The 17,368-nt window shown below is 40.3% G+C and overlaps 1 protein-coding gene across 4 annotated transcripts in view; it reads right to left on the bottom strand.

Moving 5' to 3' along the window:
- Positions 1 to 17,368, bottom strand: part of RRAGD (Ras related GTP binding D) — a 36,456-nt gene that overhangs the window by 3,472 nt on the left and 15,616 nt on the right. For 2 of the 4 annotated variants that reach the window (XM_017665701.3, XM_037014082.2), the window contains exons 2-6: positions 15,477 to 15,772; positions 10,866 to 11,173; positions 9,932 to 10,046; positions 9,012 to 9,154; positions 4,569 to 4,717 (exon numbers count right to left, since the gene is read on the bottom strand). In XM_017665701.3, coding sequence (XP_017521190.3) covers positions 4,569 to 4,717; positions 9,012 to 9,154; positions 9,932 to 10,046; positions 10,866 to 11,173; positions 15,477 to 15,719 — 958 coding nt within the window. In that variant the 5' untranslated portion in view covers positions 15,720 to 15,772. The remainder of the gene's footprint in view (positions 1 to 4,568; positions 4,718 to 9,011; positions 9,155 to 9,931; positions 10,047 to 10,865; positions 11,174 to 15,476; positions 15,773 to 17,368) is intronic. The other 2 variants (XM_037014087.2, XM_073220983.1) reach the window with 2 other exon arrangements.

The following is a 17,368-nucleotide window of genomic DNA, read 5'->3' as shown; positions in this document are numbered from 1 at the left end:
TTAGTGGTACCAAAATAGAATCAAAGCTGCCAGCCAAAGTCTGGGGCGCATTTTTCATCATCACCACTAATTTGTACAACTGCTGAGAGCAACATTACACTTACACCACTTAGGATAAGGCAGTTGGTTCTATTTAACACCCTTTAAACTTATTAAAATAACTTGCCCAACGATTACTTCCATCCAACTCAGGTGATGCTTTAGAGCTCCAACCAACAAAAAAAGAACTGGGATTCCCTGCAATGAGTGAAACTCCCCAAAGCAGTTGTGTAGCTGAGGCAAGGGCACTGCAGGAAACGGTCACCGGGCTTCCAGAAGCAGGAGGCCCTGCATGGCGCCCTCTGCTGCTTCCACAGCGGTAGTACCCACTGTGCAGTAAGACCAGGAGACATTTCCTTAAGGAAAGACAATTAAGACAATAGGGGGAGAGAAACAGGAAATACACAAGCCAGGGTATAGATACATCTTCTCTGTCTGAAGCTTCCTTGGCACCACAGAACTTCCCTGACCGCACACGGACAGGTACCAGGGCTCTGAGGGTGCCCCTCAGACAGTGGCACGTGGGAGCCGGCGAGGTATGCCGCAGTCTTGCATACTCACTGGGCCGAACCTGAGTTTGTGATTCCCCCACTGGGACTGAGCATAAAGTGCTCATCAGTGACACATGGATGGCCTCTCTACCTGTATTTCCCCACTTGCTCACTTGTTTCTTGGGATCATCTTTAAAATAAAGATGTGATTTAAAAAAGAAAGAAAGAAAGAAACAAGGAGCAAAGAAATTATGTTAGTAGGAATGTGGATAAGAGATGTGAGAACCACCTCAAAATTCTCTGCCTATATGTGCAGCCAAACTGCCTTAGGAAGAAAGCCCAGCTGAAGGCCTTTGGCTCAATAAGAACTTGGGAAATTTCAGACATCTTACTTGATTGTTCCTAACAAATCTTCACTAATTCATATTTGCACAATTAACATGTAACAGTCATCTCGCTGTATCTGGATTTTAAAGAGAAAAATTCACAACTGAGGTCTTCAAAAGATATAAGAATTCATATAAAGTGTTTGTTCTTTATTTCAACCCATTCATTAAAAGCAGTTAAAAATACAGGAACACAGATGTGAACAGAACAAACATTGTCTTCATCACCACGTACAGCTGTGGCCCCACAATTCTTCAATGGTTCAGTGGTTATCAACCCCAGCTGTGTTATCAAGAACATCCAGGGAACTTTTAAAAAACTAAACCCCAGGTTCTCCTCCTAGGAATTCTATTCTAATGGTTTTCAGGAGGGCCTAGATGTTGTATTTTTTAACCACCTCCCTTTCCAAAGTGCCTACAGCATGTGGCCAGGGCTGAAAACCCCACATCTGCTTCCCATTGTCTCCTTTCTGCAAAAGCAGTGACAGAGATCAGTACTGAACACTCAGAAGGAGCCCACCAGGAGGAAAAGCTAATCAACACGCACCAACAGGACGCGACACCACATGACGTTACAGTAACAAAACCCAGCCAACTACCCCCATGCATTTGTAAGCACTAAGTTCTCTTTAAAGACAACTACCTGATAGGGGAACCAGCTCATCCTATCTGCTCGGGACATTCCAAGTTTCAGCACTGAAGGTCTCTCCTATCCCAGAACACCCTCTGTCCCAGGCGAATGGAGACACTTAGTCTCCCTAAAAAGCACACAAGCTTAACTCTGTCTACCTCTTTATTTACATTTCTTAGCTGTAACATTAAAACGAATACCTAGGTTTCTGGTTAGTTTAATAAATTCTACAAAATCTGCCTGTTCTCAGAGATGATCCCACTTAGAAGGTTAAATTTCCACTTAAATTTACTTCCACAACCACAGATGGATGTTAAAATTAATGGGCAAAAGTCTGAAGAGAAACAAGAATTGCAAAGTTTGAAGTATTTATTAACTGCAAATGAAAGACGGAACTTTCTAGTGGGAAAATCCTGGCGCACACCACCTTAACTAAATCAAGGTCAGCATCACCAATAAGCTATCTATATCATGAACCACTTGATAGGATACACTGAGGACACATCATTTCCATGTGGTATTCTTGTCAAAGTGCACAATTTCATTCCGACTGGGTGAAAACATCAGGTGAATCCAATTAGAAGGGCATTATGCAGAGTAATTGATCAGTACTCTTCAAATGTGTCAAGGTCATGAAAGATGAAGAACTGCCACAGACTTGAGACTCGGAAAAATAACAACTACACCAATTTGGGATCCTGGAGCAGAAAGGGTATTTTTGGAAAAACTGGTGAAATTTGAATAAGGTCTGTAGTTTCATTACTAGTACTATACCAATGTTGATTCCCTGGTTTTGACAGCTTTAAATAAAGAAGTCCACATTTGGGGTAACTGGATGAGGAGTATATGTAAGTTACATACTATTTTTACAACTTTTCTGTTAAGTCTCAAATTAGTTCAAAAATAAACAAGCTGTCAAGGTTGATCCTAATGTACCCTATGTACCCTAAATTTTAGGACCTGTCTACCCTAGATGGTTTTGGGGCTGTAGTCATACTATTTGTATTACTCTAACTTTCTTTCGCTTCCAAAATCAACATGAAATATTAATAACCAAATACAAATTCTGGAATATCTTTAACCATGGGAATGTATGTATAATGGTTTGAAACACAATTTATGTGACTGGTTCTATACAGGGAGAAGCCCAGGAATCTTTACCCCTAACTGCCATGCATGGGTGGTGCGACCTGGCTTTGAGGCAAAATCACCTGTAACGGAGGGAATGAGACAAGCTGTGGTCCTGTGTCTTAAAAAATTCCATGAATCTTTTATATAATCTGTTCTATCTTTCAGAAAGATGAAAATAGGGCGTCCAAAGGTTAATACCACTTTGTTAAAAGTTTTGAGGGCCCTTGGCAATTTGGATTGGTAATAAGGGCAACACAAAAGTCAATTTGGTTGTTCATAATCTATAAACACAGGAAGGATACACAGTTCATTAAGAAGCAAGGAAATACAGATCTAAAAGATATGCCAGTTTTCAGTTATCAATTTTTTTAATGCTAATACCCAGTCACGATAAGAATACAGTAAAAATGGACACATCCATATTCTCTTAGTAATATAAACCCTGAAGACTGTCTGAAGGACATTTTGGTAATACGCATTAGAGGCCACCAAAACATGCCTACCCTTTGATCTAAATAATTCCATTTGCTGAAGTTTTTCCTGAGGAAATAACGAAAGAGGTACACAAATATTTAATGCAAAGGTCATCATAGATTATTCTCACATCAAAGCCTAGAAACAATATAAATCACTAACAATAAAAAATTAACAATTATTAAAATATGACAAAAAGATTTCATGAACCGGAAAGATGTCTCCAAATTTAAGTGAAGGTTATAAAGTAGTATTTATCATACAATCCCATATATAGACATAGATATAAATGAAAAGTTATACAGAAAATTTTAAGAGTGATTATCAGAGAAATTTATCAATAATTATTTTTTTGCTTATTATTTCTAAATTTTCTAAATGAAGCCATTATTTTTATAATAGAAACAATAAAAATCTAAATTATGTTTTCATGTTCAATGAATCAGGAACCTTTTCATGACATAAATAAGTGAAAGCAACAAGATATAAAACTATATAGACAATACGGCCCCTCTTATTGGAAGGAAGGAAAGGAAGATGGGAGGGAGGGAAGGACGGAGAACAACAAAAATCTCAGAAATCTAACATGGGGTTTAGCTCCACATAGTAAAATTGAGTGGTTTTATTTGTTCCTTATACTTTTGTAAAATTTCCAATATTCTTATAACAAACATGCATTGGTAATAAGGAAAAAAAGGCCATTGTTTCAGTAAATGTTACTACTCCCACTCTGTTGGGAATTTTTTTACCCAACAAATTGGTACATCAAACACCAGTTACTAGCAAAAACCCCCTAGCTGTGTCAAGTAAGCTGTTATTTCCCAGGGTAGATAGTACAGGGAAAATGAGTTATCTTTATGAAGTTAATTGCTTTTGTTTTTAAGTAGAACCAAGTTTGTCCTACAAAGATACGTAGTGACGTTATTACGTATATTCATGTCTGTTCCTTTGGGAATCATGCCACCTGTGTTTTGGGAACTAAAAATGTACAAAGGCTGAACAGAAGCTCAATACCGTTTAGCTGTAATGTTGAGTCCCCTCCTCTACACGGGGAGCACGAGGGGTCACATGGTCCCTCTGACCTTCAGGAGGTGTGGGGGGGGGGGAGGCCCTTCTCCTGGTAAGACTTTCCCACGTGGCAACAACGCCCCTGCTAGCTCCACTCCCAGAAAAGCTAAGGCCTGGAGAGGACGGTCTGGTTTCACTTCCACCTCCTGACAGCTGTATCACTAGAGGGCAGGCGGGCTCATGGATCCCTGACTGATGGGGGCAGGAGCCCGGGGAGTGGGGGGGACCAAGGGGGGGCCTATGACTCAAGTCTGGAAGCCTCAAACAAGTCCACCCACATTCAACTGGCAGTAAAGGCAGTATTAGTCGGAATTGAAATGCTTCATTTAAATCGCACAAAAACATTACCTTTTCTTTCAAAGCTTTCCTCTCTGACAAAGCAAACAAGAGCCAGGAACTTTGTCACCTCTTTTAAATAAAGAACCGTTGTATTATTCAGCTTTATAATGGCTGTTGATTCCTTGTCATAAGGGGTTCCTGCTCCATCTTCTTTGAGACTAAATGGGGACAGAAACCAAAACATATCTGACCATTGAGAAGGAACTACAAATTGCAACCCAGTGGTGGAGACCAGCTTTAACACAGGAATGTATTCACAACAAGTAGTTTACACTTACAGCACCTTTCAGCAAAACGTCTCAGAAACACACAATCACAAGAATAACAGTGTATGACAGTCACTTTCCTATTGACTGCTGCGGCAGCTGGGCAACTAACTCTCTAGGCACCTGGGAACACAGGTGAGGGACGGAAGTGAGCTCCTCTCCCCTGCGTGGTCCACAAGGGCTTCCTGTTTTCCCATGACAGAATAACAAAGCTGTCAATCACATGGTCTCATGAAAAAAATCAAGATGCGTTTTTCCAAAGAGACATGACAGACAAATGCTGGACTAGACCCTGGGTAAGGTAAAAACATTCTATAAAGGACAATTGGGAACACTGGAAAACTTTATATACGGACTATCTATTTGATCATAGAGCAATGTAGCCCTGCTAACTATGCTTAATTTGATAACTGAACTGTGGTCCTGTGAAGGAATAATGTCCTTGCTCGTAAGAGATAGATGTCCAAGTAGCTAAGATCAATCAATCATGATGTGTGCAATTCTCAAATGGGTCAGCAAAAATCAACAGTATGCATTAGAGAGAGAGACAGCAAAGAGGGCAAACCAGTAACAAATTGGTGAATCCCAGTGAAAAATGTATATGCATTCACTGCACTGTTGTATATTTTCTGTGGGCTTGAACCTTTTTCTAAAGAAAAAGTTAAATAAATATATTGGTCTATTAAGAAAAGGTGGAGCCTGCAGACATACGACTTGGGTTTGAATCCCAGCTCACTCACTGTGTGAACTTGAGCGAGCTGAGTAAGAGCCTCCAATTCCTCACCTATGTACTAACAGTACTTACTTCAACGTTTCCTAATGCAATGAAATAATACATACATAGCACTGAGCATAGTGCTGAGAATGTAAAATGCACAGCGAATGTTCGCTATTATTGTTATCATGGCCTTAAGGACTGAAACTGTATTCTTTGAAGACACCGAGGTGATCAAGGAGTTATGGATTCTTTCCACATAGACAAACGGCACTTCCATGTACCTCTTACCCTGCTATCTGAAACTGTGTATATATTTTGATTTCTTACTTCTCAAATTTATGAACAATTGACAAGCAATTGGACTTACCTGGAATTATACTAAACCTTACTAATACAGCATAATAATAATAACTAATACAGCTGGTGCTAAACCTTATCAGTTTTGCATAATTAAAAGATTTTTATTTACTAAAAATTTACTATATGACCAGCACTATTCTTAGTTCTTGCCAGGCATTAGCCACTGTGTGGGTACAAGAATAGTCTAAGCTAGGTATTCAGGAACCGAGGCTGGCAGGGGTAATGTAAGGTAACTTGGTCAAAACTGAAGGTGGGGGTAGAGCCAGGAACTCAAACTAATCAGACTCATTTCAAAGCTAATGCTTTTAATGCTTGTACATATCACAAGGGGGTAGAGTGACAAACCAGATTTTGTGAAAAGTCTGAATTGTAGAGTGCTTTAAAGGAACTGTAGATTTCCAGTTTTGAGAATATTTAAACTGGCACTTATATGACTATTTAATGGTAACTTGAGGAAGTTGGTTTTTTTTAAAAAAAGATTCAACTCACTATAACCAACCAAAACATTAGAAAAGTGCTGGATCTCAGTTGTTAAAGAAGATTTAACAGAATTCCTAACTTTCTTTGTACTATGTTCAGCTACTATTTTTCTAAACTGAATTTCTCTTGCTTCTAAGTAATATTCTGAGAAGAATAATCTAAAACAATAAAAATTTTTTACCCAAGGAAGAAAACTGCATTTAAAACTTCCAAGTAAATATAACACTTACAGACATTAAACATTATTTATTAACAGAACTTAAAATAACACAGGAAAATTCTCAGGTGATAATGCTAAAAGAAAAAAGCAGGATATAAAATTATATATATACAAAGTGATCACATTCTCCTAAAAATTACACACAGAAATAAGAACAAAATATATAAAAACATGAATAGTGACTGTTTCTACGTGATAAGATTATGGGCTATTTTAATTTTATTCTTATACGGTTACATATATTCTGCAATGAATCTGGATTACATTCCTAATCAGGAAAAAAGTAAACATTAAACAAACTGGAAAAACAAAAACGACCAAATGAAAAACTACAAGTAGAAATTGGTAAGGTTTTATGACTCCAACAACTGTCTTCTACTACCTAAGTGTCTATCTTGAAAGCAATGAAAACACACGAAGGTGGAACGTATTGCAAAGTGTGGGTGCTCTGGGCGCAGAGCTGGCAGCCACAGCCAGCCTCGACAGGTCGCCTGCGTTGCCCTGCTGGTCTCCACGGAGCGGCTGGGAACTGGCCGCAAGCCTGCTTTCTCGGCTGCTGCCAGTTAGCTAGGCTGGCGCTGTGCTCCAGGAGACAGTCTGAGTAAAGTCCGGGGCCCACACGTGACCCAGGCTGGTTCTTACCGAACTTGGTGGGTTCTGAGAACACTGGGCTGCACCACAGAGAAACAACCTGCCAGCAGGACCCAGTTCCCTCCTCCCAACCGCTCCCTCCCTGTGTCTGCTTCAGCTGGGTGAAAGGGGCTCTGATTGACATCATTTACAGGAACAACTTGCTACTTCCGTCTAATTACCATATGCACAGTAATGACTCTGCGTATCATTAAGAATGTGCCAGATAAATGGTGTGATTCATTACATTTGATTATCACAGCAATCTAGACTGTGACCAGGCTACATTCAACTTCCATGAGTATTTCAAGGTCATCCACTATGGTTTAAAAACAATAGAGTACTGCAGGGAGGTAAAAAAAATACCTATCTCGAAAGGCAAGATGGCAGTTATTCAATAATACCAATGTCAACAACAAAAATAATAGGGCTGTAATCTTGGGAAATGAGGTCTATTTCCAAAACCAGATGGCAATGTTTAATAATAATAATAATAATAATAATAATAATGATAGCTCCATTTTGTCCCTGGTCTACCAGGTAAAGCCTAATGATATTTCGTCCTTTCTACAGTCCTGTGAGGTAAATATCACTTTCCCTTTTTCTTAATGGAACGGGCTGTGTGTGCATGTGCGTATAACGGTGTTAACAGAAAATGTGAACTGAGTAGGGAAAGGATTTTCAGACAGTGGGAGAGAGAAATGGTGAGACAGACTCACAGAAGCTGACAGGACAGAGGTGGCTGTGTAGGACAGATCAGAGCCAGTGCATAAAGAGGAAGATGAGCAAGAGTCTTATCTCCTCAATGACCGCTTACGGGTCTAAGATCCAATATAAATAGAGCACAACAATGTGATGTCTTAGTAAGACAGACAAACTAGCTCACACCCATTCACTCTGTGTGTCATGTATTCAGCAAATTATAATTACGTGGAAATGTTTCTATGTTTGGTAACAATATATTTTCCTCACTCCTTGTTTGTTTTACAGTAAGTGTATAGGAAGTTCTGGTTTTTAGGAATCTAAGACTTACCTAATGTAATAATAAACAGGTAATATTGTTTGCTTAGTTCTATAATTCCCTGCTACCCTCACAAGAAGATAATCAAAAGTATACTATAAAAAAACCAGTAGTTATTTCCTGTAAGAAGATAGAACTGTTGTAAATATGAGGTATTTATTTAGAGTTCAAAGAACCTATTAGCCTTTCCCAAACATATACGATATATGACAGATTTTTGAGTAGAGGAACCAGGAATCAGTTAGACTTGAGTTCAAACTCTAGTTCCATCCACTACTGACAGTGTGAGCAGAATCTAGAAACTGAACCACTCTGAACCTCAGTTTTCCCGTCTGTAAAATGTGGATAGAGTAATTCCCGCCTCATGGAATGGTGGAGAATTAAATGTTATAATATATGCAATGAGATAATCAGCAAAATGCCAGGCATTTACTCAGTAATTTTTTGTTGTAATTGCATGGCTAAATGGCATATTTATTTACAGATTTCAGTCATTTAAAACAGAAGTGTTAATATCAAATAGGTAAATGCAAAATGTCTCAACAGTTATAAAAGAGAACCATGGCTGCAGTATCTTCCTATGTTGACAGATAGTAACTGCACACTAGTGGGGATGAGGATTTAATAATATGGGTAACTGTTGAACCATTGTGTTGCACATTTGAAAACAATGTAAGACTGTGTATCAAAGACATTTCAATTAAAAAAAAAAAGAGAACCATGGTTTGATTTAAGCCTTTAAGAATGTTTTACTTACCCATAAATACAAGAGATATCAATAACCACATCGATCATATCACAGCAGAGCTCGTAGGTTTGCATATCCACTGGAGTACTATCAGTTGCAATATAAATTTTACTGACCACGTCAAATAGAAAAGCCTTTTCAATTCCAGAATTCTAAAACAAAAAGAAGATGCTGCCTTAAAGTGACAGCTGATTCCAGACCTTTTCATGGTTGCATAAAATTATATGCCATCCTCAGTGTAAAAATAAAAACTAAGTCACTAAGAATTTGGGCTCTTCCATTTTTATTGTAACTTAAAGCTCATATAACCTTCTTTATAAGGGGCTTGCCTAAGAAATGAAAAGTAGAACTAGTTATCACAAATTATTTACTTTAAACAAAATGAGCAGTTTCCTGACTCAGAGATGCACCTGCAGTTAGGAAAAAGGAAAGTAAAAACACTAATCTTACTGACTGTAAGTTAAGAAATAAATTTAAAAAATCTAAAGAGACTCAAAATATTGCAGTGACAGAGTAAATATGAGTGCAACCAACAGTTTTGCCTCAATTCTGTGCAGCCTGTGTAGAGCTGACAGCTCACAGGACTCATTCAGCTAGCATATCATTCAGTGTTAAACACAGGTAAAAAATCTCAATATCTTATTGCCAAAAGCAGCTTTTATCTTCCCTACCTCTAGTAGGGCTCTATGAACACTGAATGATTGCCTGCAACTAGAGTAACCACTCCAACTATACCTGTGAAGTACAGGAATCTGTTCTGGGAGTTAAAATTTAAAGGCCCCAAAACAGTATGTAGGAGCAGTTTCAAAAGTATATTTCAGTGACCTTGAACAGCTATAAAAGCAAGCAGAAGTAAGATTGTTTTCACTTTTGCAAAGTTATTCTTGAATTGTGCAAATGACTGTAATAGGATGTATTTATTTACTTACTGAGATAAAGATGTTTAGCAAATTCTCCAGGGTGGGGAGTTGTGGAATCAGTTTCTGAACCACTTTGCTAAAAGCTTCAAATATTGAATGATCATATATGCTTGTCAGATAAAAGCTGAAAGAGGAAACAATATCTCATCATGTTTTCCTTTTGGCTAAGGAATAATTACGTAGGCTATGCCATACCACCAGCACCCTGCCTTCTCTATATGCAGTTCTTACACACACATTCTAGTCCCCTCCAGATTTCAAAATGACCTTGATAAAAAATGAACATGTCTTAACAAGCTACTTCTCCCTAATTCCCAAAAAGCAAGAACTGTGTCCATTCTCATCTGCTGACTGGCTGGATTGGGAAGCCTTAAAATGCAGTGGCATGGGACTATACTAGCTTCCTAACATTCCGAAAGAGAATCCACACCAGATAATCTTCACACACACCTCTTAGGTTAGTTACTGGTTGTTACTGACACTAAAGCATTTAATTTTTTCATTTGCCAACTGGTAAACTGAGTGATGATACTACACACACACACAAAAAAAATGATTGGGAAGTGGTTTTCCTCGGAGAGTATTCCTACTCGAATAATCTTCAGAGAGTACTCCTTTATACTTAGGACTACAAATATTATCATTTTTATCAGGAATGGCACATTTCAGCATTGCTAACTTCCTGGATTATATTCCTGGGTTTTATGTTATGTCTTTTTATATGGAGACCTTGACTCTGATCATTTGTTTAAAAAATTTTACAAAATTAAAATTAGCACATGCAAAGCTTGATTTCCCCAAATACCCTCCCAATGCCTACAGCACAAAATAGGGTAAACAGGTAAATTACTGTCCATGTCAAACCACTGGTAGTGACTTTGCACCCCAAACCTGTTTTCTTCTGTCAGAAACCCTGTGATCCCTGAGGGGTTTCTGTTCTCACCTGAGGTGAATTTTTTCTAATCCAGCATCAGCAAGGTCATCGTTTGCCCTCTGATGAATATCTCTTTGGGTCTCGATTTTGTGGTCATCTGACAGACCGTCCACCTTATGAATAAACACCTCGAAGTTGATGTCAGTGTTCACTTTGTAGGCCCTGGTCACGGTGAGGTGGAGCCTGGCCAGGGCTTCCATGTAATCGTCCTGGGAAGGAAGGCACACTTCTGTCAGGGGAGGCGCTGCTTTGCTTCTGGACCATTCTAGGCTGTCTTCCACAGATACTGTGCTTTTTCTAGCTGTACTGAGGTATGACTGACAAATAAACATCACACACATTTAAGGTGCACAATATGATGTTTTCAAATACTTATACATCATAAAATGACCCCCACCCCCAGCTGAGCTAATTAACCCATACATCACCCCACCTCACGGCCACCATTTCTTTCCATCACATACATTCCTAAATCTGGAAACCACGTGGGTATGACCCTCAAACATATTTTGCAAAAACCCAAATAAAAGCTGGTTTCATAGAATCCAAGTTTGAAAACTTCGGTTTTAACAAAGAGATGAAAAAGAAAGGCTAGGAAAATGCTGCTGTAGGCTGTTATGATTTCCCTTGATGGTCACGATAAAATTGCAGTTGTATGAATTCAGAATGACCTCACAGCACCTAGGGCCTTCCCTGGGCACGGTACTGTCTTCCCAGGTTGGTGGCAAGTCTCCTGATGAACCGTGATGGAAATGGGACGGAGGTCACAGGGAGAATGAGGAAAGAGACAGGAGGGGAGACTTTTAAGAACCACTGGTCAGCAAACGGTAGCCAGAGGATCCAATCAGGCTCACTGCTGGTTGTTAAGTAAAGTGGTTGAGCACAGCCACATACATCTGTGTGCATATTGTCTACGGCTGCTTTTGTGGTACATGGCAGCGCTGAGCAGTTTCCTCCGTGGAAACTCCTCAGAGACAGTATAGCCTGCAAAGCCTAGAGCATTTAGCATCTGGTCCTTCACATATAAAGTTAGCTGACCTTTGATCTGGAGTTAACTGCCCCAAATAACATACCATTTTTCCCTCCTTCCTACAGATGATACCTATGTAACAACATGATGAACACCTGCATATACATCTCCATGCTTAAGAAATCAAACAGGAGACACTGAAGCCGTGTGTCATCTTCCCAGCCCAGCCCATCACTCTACCCGCGACCCTCCAGAGGTAACCCCTGCTGGAGTTAAGTGTTTATATTCTCACTCATCACCTTACATTGTTACATGTACCCATAAACAACACACAGAATTATTACACTGTCTTAAAATTTACCAAAAAATTTTGGGGTGCTGAGAAAGGACCTAAAATAACACTTTGGGGGTGGTAGACAAGTCTTTATCTTGATTATGAAGTGGTTCCAAAGTGTGTATGTTTGTTAAACTCACTGAACTGTGCACTTAAAATGAGTGCATTTTATTGTATGTAAATTGTATCCAAAAATGGTATTGCCTATGATGCATTATAGGGGAGTTAAGGTGACATGTCTGTGAGCAAAGCTAGCCAATGTCAAAAGAGCATCACAGTATGAGAAGATAAAAAATCTCTCCTCTAACCTCCCGGCCAAGCATATAAAATGATATGGTTATCAACTGATGAAGTGGCATATAGATACAAGATCTAAAACTAACATTAAAAAGAATTCTTGGCTTACTGGAGCAGAGGGATTGGGGATGACTTTTCCAACTGTCTGTTATTATCTTCTACAATAAGTAGAATTAAAGGAAAAATACACTGCTTAGTTTTTGTTCAAAATTAGATCTAGGAATTACAGGCAGGTCGCAATCAACACGGGTTGAGCAGACATGCTCTCAGGATCCCAACATGTGTGAACTGGCTTCAGAGGGCTGAGGGCAGCTCTGCAGATGTGGTGCATTCTGTGGGCTCTGCTGGGCGTGGGAGGTGCCACCCATTTAGCTCCTGGGAAATCACTTCAGATGATTTCATTCTCTTTTATTTTACAACATGCTGTGAGGACACGTTTTCTCCTTGGTCATAAATTTATCCGGCAATCCTGGGATTGTGAGGAATTCACAGGCAGAAACTAAAACATGAGCTGTCAGACCAACGGAGCACTGCTTAGAAACTAAGGCAACGACGTGCAAGTGCTGCCAGATGCTTCCCCAAAATACACTTTTCTTCTCAGTGCTTGTAATCACATCTGTAAAGATTCCCTGGAACATTATTGTATTTTATAGTCTGTTTTCAGAAGGAAAGTATGTATTAGATAGGTTCTGAAATGGCTTATTTAATTTTCCTTCTTTTTACTAAATGACTGCTCATGTGTGAAAACACTGTTTTCTTTAATATCTAACTTAAAAGGTGAATTTTTTCTTCTTACGCCTTTCTCTACCTCACTTTTTTAAAAAACTCCAAACAAGTAACAAAATAAAACAAAAACACATTTACCCACCCAAATTGAAGATCCACTTTCCATGTTCAGGCAGAATTAAAAATTACAGTTACAGTTTAAAAATAGGTCAGTGTACCAACGTTAGCCACATTATGGGCACATTACAAACACCCGAGACAGAGCTGCGCTGGCAATCTCAATTCCAGGAACACAGCGCGGTAGTGATAAGAACTTACTGAGCCACTGTCTTGAAATGATGAGTCATCAGGTTGGGATCTACTTACCTCCCCGGCGGGCTATTACTACCTAGGCTACCAAGTTCAACTACAGAAAACAGCAGCCGAGTGACTTCGGGATACAAACGTAGCTTCAGAGGTCAGACGACAGTGACACCCGGAGCCCCGCCCCCATGCAGCAGCAGGTGCAGAACCCAGCTGCCCTTCTCCGGCTCCCTAACTTACGGTGCTGGCAGACCCGAGGCGCCTGAGGCAGGAAGGCGGGGGACAGTGCCCAAGCCACAGACGGGTCACGAGTCGGTACCAGCGGGACAGCCAGAGGCAGCGCCCCACGGCAGGCCCTGGGCCTGAGGCCGGCGTCGAGGGGCATGCACTGTCAGCGGGCGGCACTGCTGCTCGTGGACCACGGCCTGAGAACCACGGCCTCCCCCCTCCACGCCCCCATCCCCAAACAAAGAGCCCTTCTAACCATATGGCCACACTCCCCCAGCTACGCTAGGGGGACACAATGCAGTCGCTTGGAACCGAAAGGCTTAGTTGAAAGCTTCATTATTATATTAAATAGGCGCTTAGTTCCCTGAGTGAATCTATGATGCTCTCAGGCATGAGGAAGGTTCTCCACGTGTGGCTCAGACCCTTATTTCTAAGTCTTCATATCCCTTGCCCCCTAACCCCGTGGCGTTCCTGCAAGGGCTGGGGGGCTCTGCGCACTTGTCTGCAGGTTCACAGTTTCAGGGAAATGGCGTGACTGGGACTCAGTCTGTTTAGCGCGTTCCTGCAGGGCTTGTTGCCTTTTACTCCCCCACAGCTGCCCAGGAGAGCCCTGGAGCAAGCCCTCAGGCGGGGCCGCGCATCAGGGACACTTCCTCAGAGTCCCCTGGGCTTGGAGAGGATGGGGAGGGTCACCGTCCCGTCCTGTCACCCATGATCCTTCCTGACACTGACGTGCCTGAGGGGCAACCACGGCCCGGCTCCTGCTCTACAGGACAAAGGCCCAGCTATGAAACCGGGGTGCCAGAGACGATTTCAGGAAGGTGATAAGAGTGAAGCGTTCTGATGAAGTGAGTTTACTAACGCCTGGGCAATAAATAATAAAGGCTCTTCACCGTCAAGGATTTCCCAACCTTTTGCTTTTGGAAAGTTAAAGGACGGTCCGTCCGATCAGGATGTCTATCAATAAACTACTACCAACAATTTTTTGTGGTAGGAAACTGGGAAATTTAGGGGGAAGTAACTTGGGAGAAGCTGAAATAATCAAGTGAATGCTAGTAACAAAACTCACCCCATATCCACCCACTCATTTGTGTGAACAAGGTTTCTCAGCATTTACGCTTATACAAACAGAAAACAAAAACAGAACTGATGCTATATCCTGTCTTAATCAAGCCTGGATATATGAATCAAGTGGAAAAATATCCTCTTCTTAAGAGATGTTTTCCTCAAACTTTACTTTTTATATTTAACAGTTACCTATAAATACATAATTGTTAGGCTGTCTTGTGTACTAGTAATATCATAATAATTTAATTCAGAAGAAAAAATGTCACACTTAGAACTGAACTTTAGAGGAAATAGTAAACATTTTAAAATGTAAATTTATATATGTATTTTTGTTGCAGAGAACCTGTAACCTTTAATATACATCTGCCAAGAGCATCAGAGCAGGGACATACAGCCGCTGCCATGGCCTGTATGCAGGTACCCTCCATCTGTGAGTTTTCCCAGGTCTGTAATTTGCTGAGGTGTACACAGATCACTATTGCAGTTGCCTGTTACTTGGGGTGACAAAGGAGTCTCTTCTCCTTTGCAAACCCCGACAGCCCCAACTGAGAAATGTCTGTTTGGCAGAAGGCCTATTCCCGATTCTAAAAACCAAACCAAAACCATCATAAAGGCACTAGTGTGAACATGGGGAAGGGGCTGCCTGTGCCGGGCCGGGGACTGCAGCATCATCACACCCACGCCTGAGCTTTACCTGGGAGTCTATGACAAATATCAGGGCTCCTGTTCCCCGGAAGATCATCTCATAGTCAAATGTAGGGTCAAAAAAGTCAATCTGTCCCGGGAAGTCCCAAATCTGGAAATTAACAAAGGAGCTGTTGGAAACATCTTCCCGGCAGATCTTGTTGGTGCTCTCCAAGAACAGGGTTTCGTTGGGAGACATTTTGTGAAAGACAACTTTCTGAATAGACGACTTGCCGCTTCTCCTCAGGCCCATGAGCAGGATTCTCGGCTTCACTTCAGTGCTGAACGGATCGCTGAAGTCCAGAACTGGAGAAACCACAGAACAAGAATGAGGGTGAGTCGCGAGTCACTTTCACAGCGGTTAATTAGAGGAGTTTCACTTCCACCTCAGATGTAATATATGATTCACAGACAATGCTACTTTTCCAAATACGCAGAGTGCTAACGACATCACCCCACTCGTCAAGGGGCCAGCTTTTAGTTAATAGGGAAACACTAAAAAAATACACGCCATTTCACTACCTCTTACACCATCCCAGAGGGTTAAAAATCTGTATGATTCCACACCACAAGCAGCAAGTATGGAGTATGAAGAGTAGAGATTTCCTGGATCAGACTGTCAGGGGAAAGAATCCCGTCTTAGCATTCCAGAGCATTGTCTTTCTCTGCCTAGAGTCTCCATGCACTGAAGAGATGCTTGTTCCTTTAAATTACACTTAAATAAATAATTTTGGATTCCACTGAAATTAAAAACTTTTGTGCTTCCGAAGGACACTACCAAGAAAAGGCCACCACAGAATGGGAGACAACATTTGCAAATGTGTATGTGATGAGGGTCTAGCAACCAGAATACATAAAAAACTCTTACATTTAACAATAAAAAGACAACCTGATTTTTAAAATGGGCAAAGGATATAGACATGTCTCTGAAGAAGATACACAAATGGCCAATAAGCCCATGAAGATGCTCCACACCATTAACCATCAGAGAAATACTAATCAAAATCACAATGAGATGCCACTTCATACCCACTAGTACAGATGAAATAAAACCGACAGACAGTAACAAGAGTTGGTGAGGATGTAGAGAAATCAGAACTCTCATACGCTACCAGTAAGAAGGTAAAAAGGTTTGCTTTGATAAACAGGTGGCAGTTCTGCATACAATTAAACACTGACTCACCATATGACCCAGCAATTCCACTCATAGGAATGCAAGAAATGAAGATGTACGTCCAAGCAAAAACTTGTTCTCCAATGTTCATAGCATCATTATTCATAATAGCCAAGAGGAAACAACATAATGGGTTTAACAAACTGTGGTATACTCATACCATGGAATATTATTTGGCCATGAAAAAGGAAAGGAGTACTGATTCATGCTACAACATACACGAACACTTAAAACATTCTGTTAAGCAAAATAAGCTATACACAAAAGGTCACATATTATTATATTCCATTTATATGGAATGTTCAGAATAGACAAATCCATAGTGATAGAAAGTATTTTGTGGTTGCCAGGGTCTAGAGGGAAGGGAAAATGGGGGAACTATGATGGGGTATGTGGTTTCTTTGAAGTGATGAAATGTTCTGGAATTAAATAGTGGTGATCATTGCACACCTCTGTGAATATACTAAAACTGATTTGTATTTTAAAGGGCAAATATTTTGGTATGTGAAATATACCTCAGTATTTTTTAAAAAGGCATCATGACGGACCAAAAAATTAAATAAAAATTTTAAACGCTATAAAATTCGGAGAAAAATCGAGAAAAGCCAATGTTTTAAGGAAAAACACAGAATATAGTCAAATATAGATATATACATACATTTAATTATTTTTCTAAATCTCTTGTTTATTTTTTTCTAACCTACACCTCATGTCTTTCTCAGTTCCTG

The sequence above is a fragment of the Manis javanica genome, chromosome 13 (genome assembly GCF_040802235.1).
Source record: "Manis javanica isolate MJ-LG chromosome 13, MJ_LKY, whole genome shotgun sequence".
NCBI classification, from domain to species: domain Eukaryota; kingdom Metazoa; phylum Chordata; class Mammalia; order Pholidota; family Manidae; genus Manis; species Manis javanica.
The sequence above is the reverse complement of the archived record's forward strand: the minus strand, read 5'-3'. Positions and strand labels throughout refer to the sequence as shown.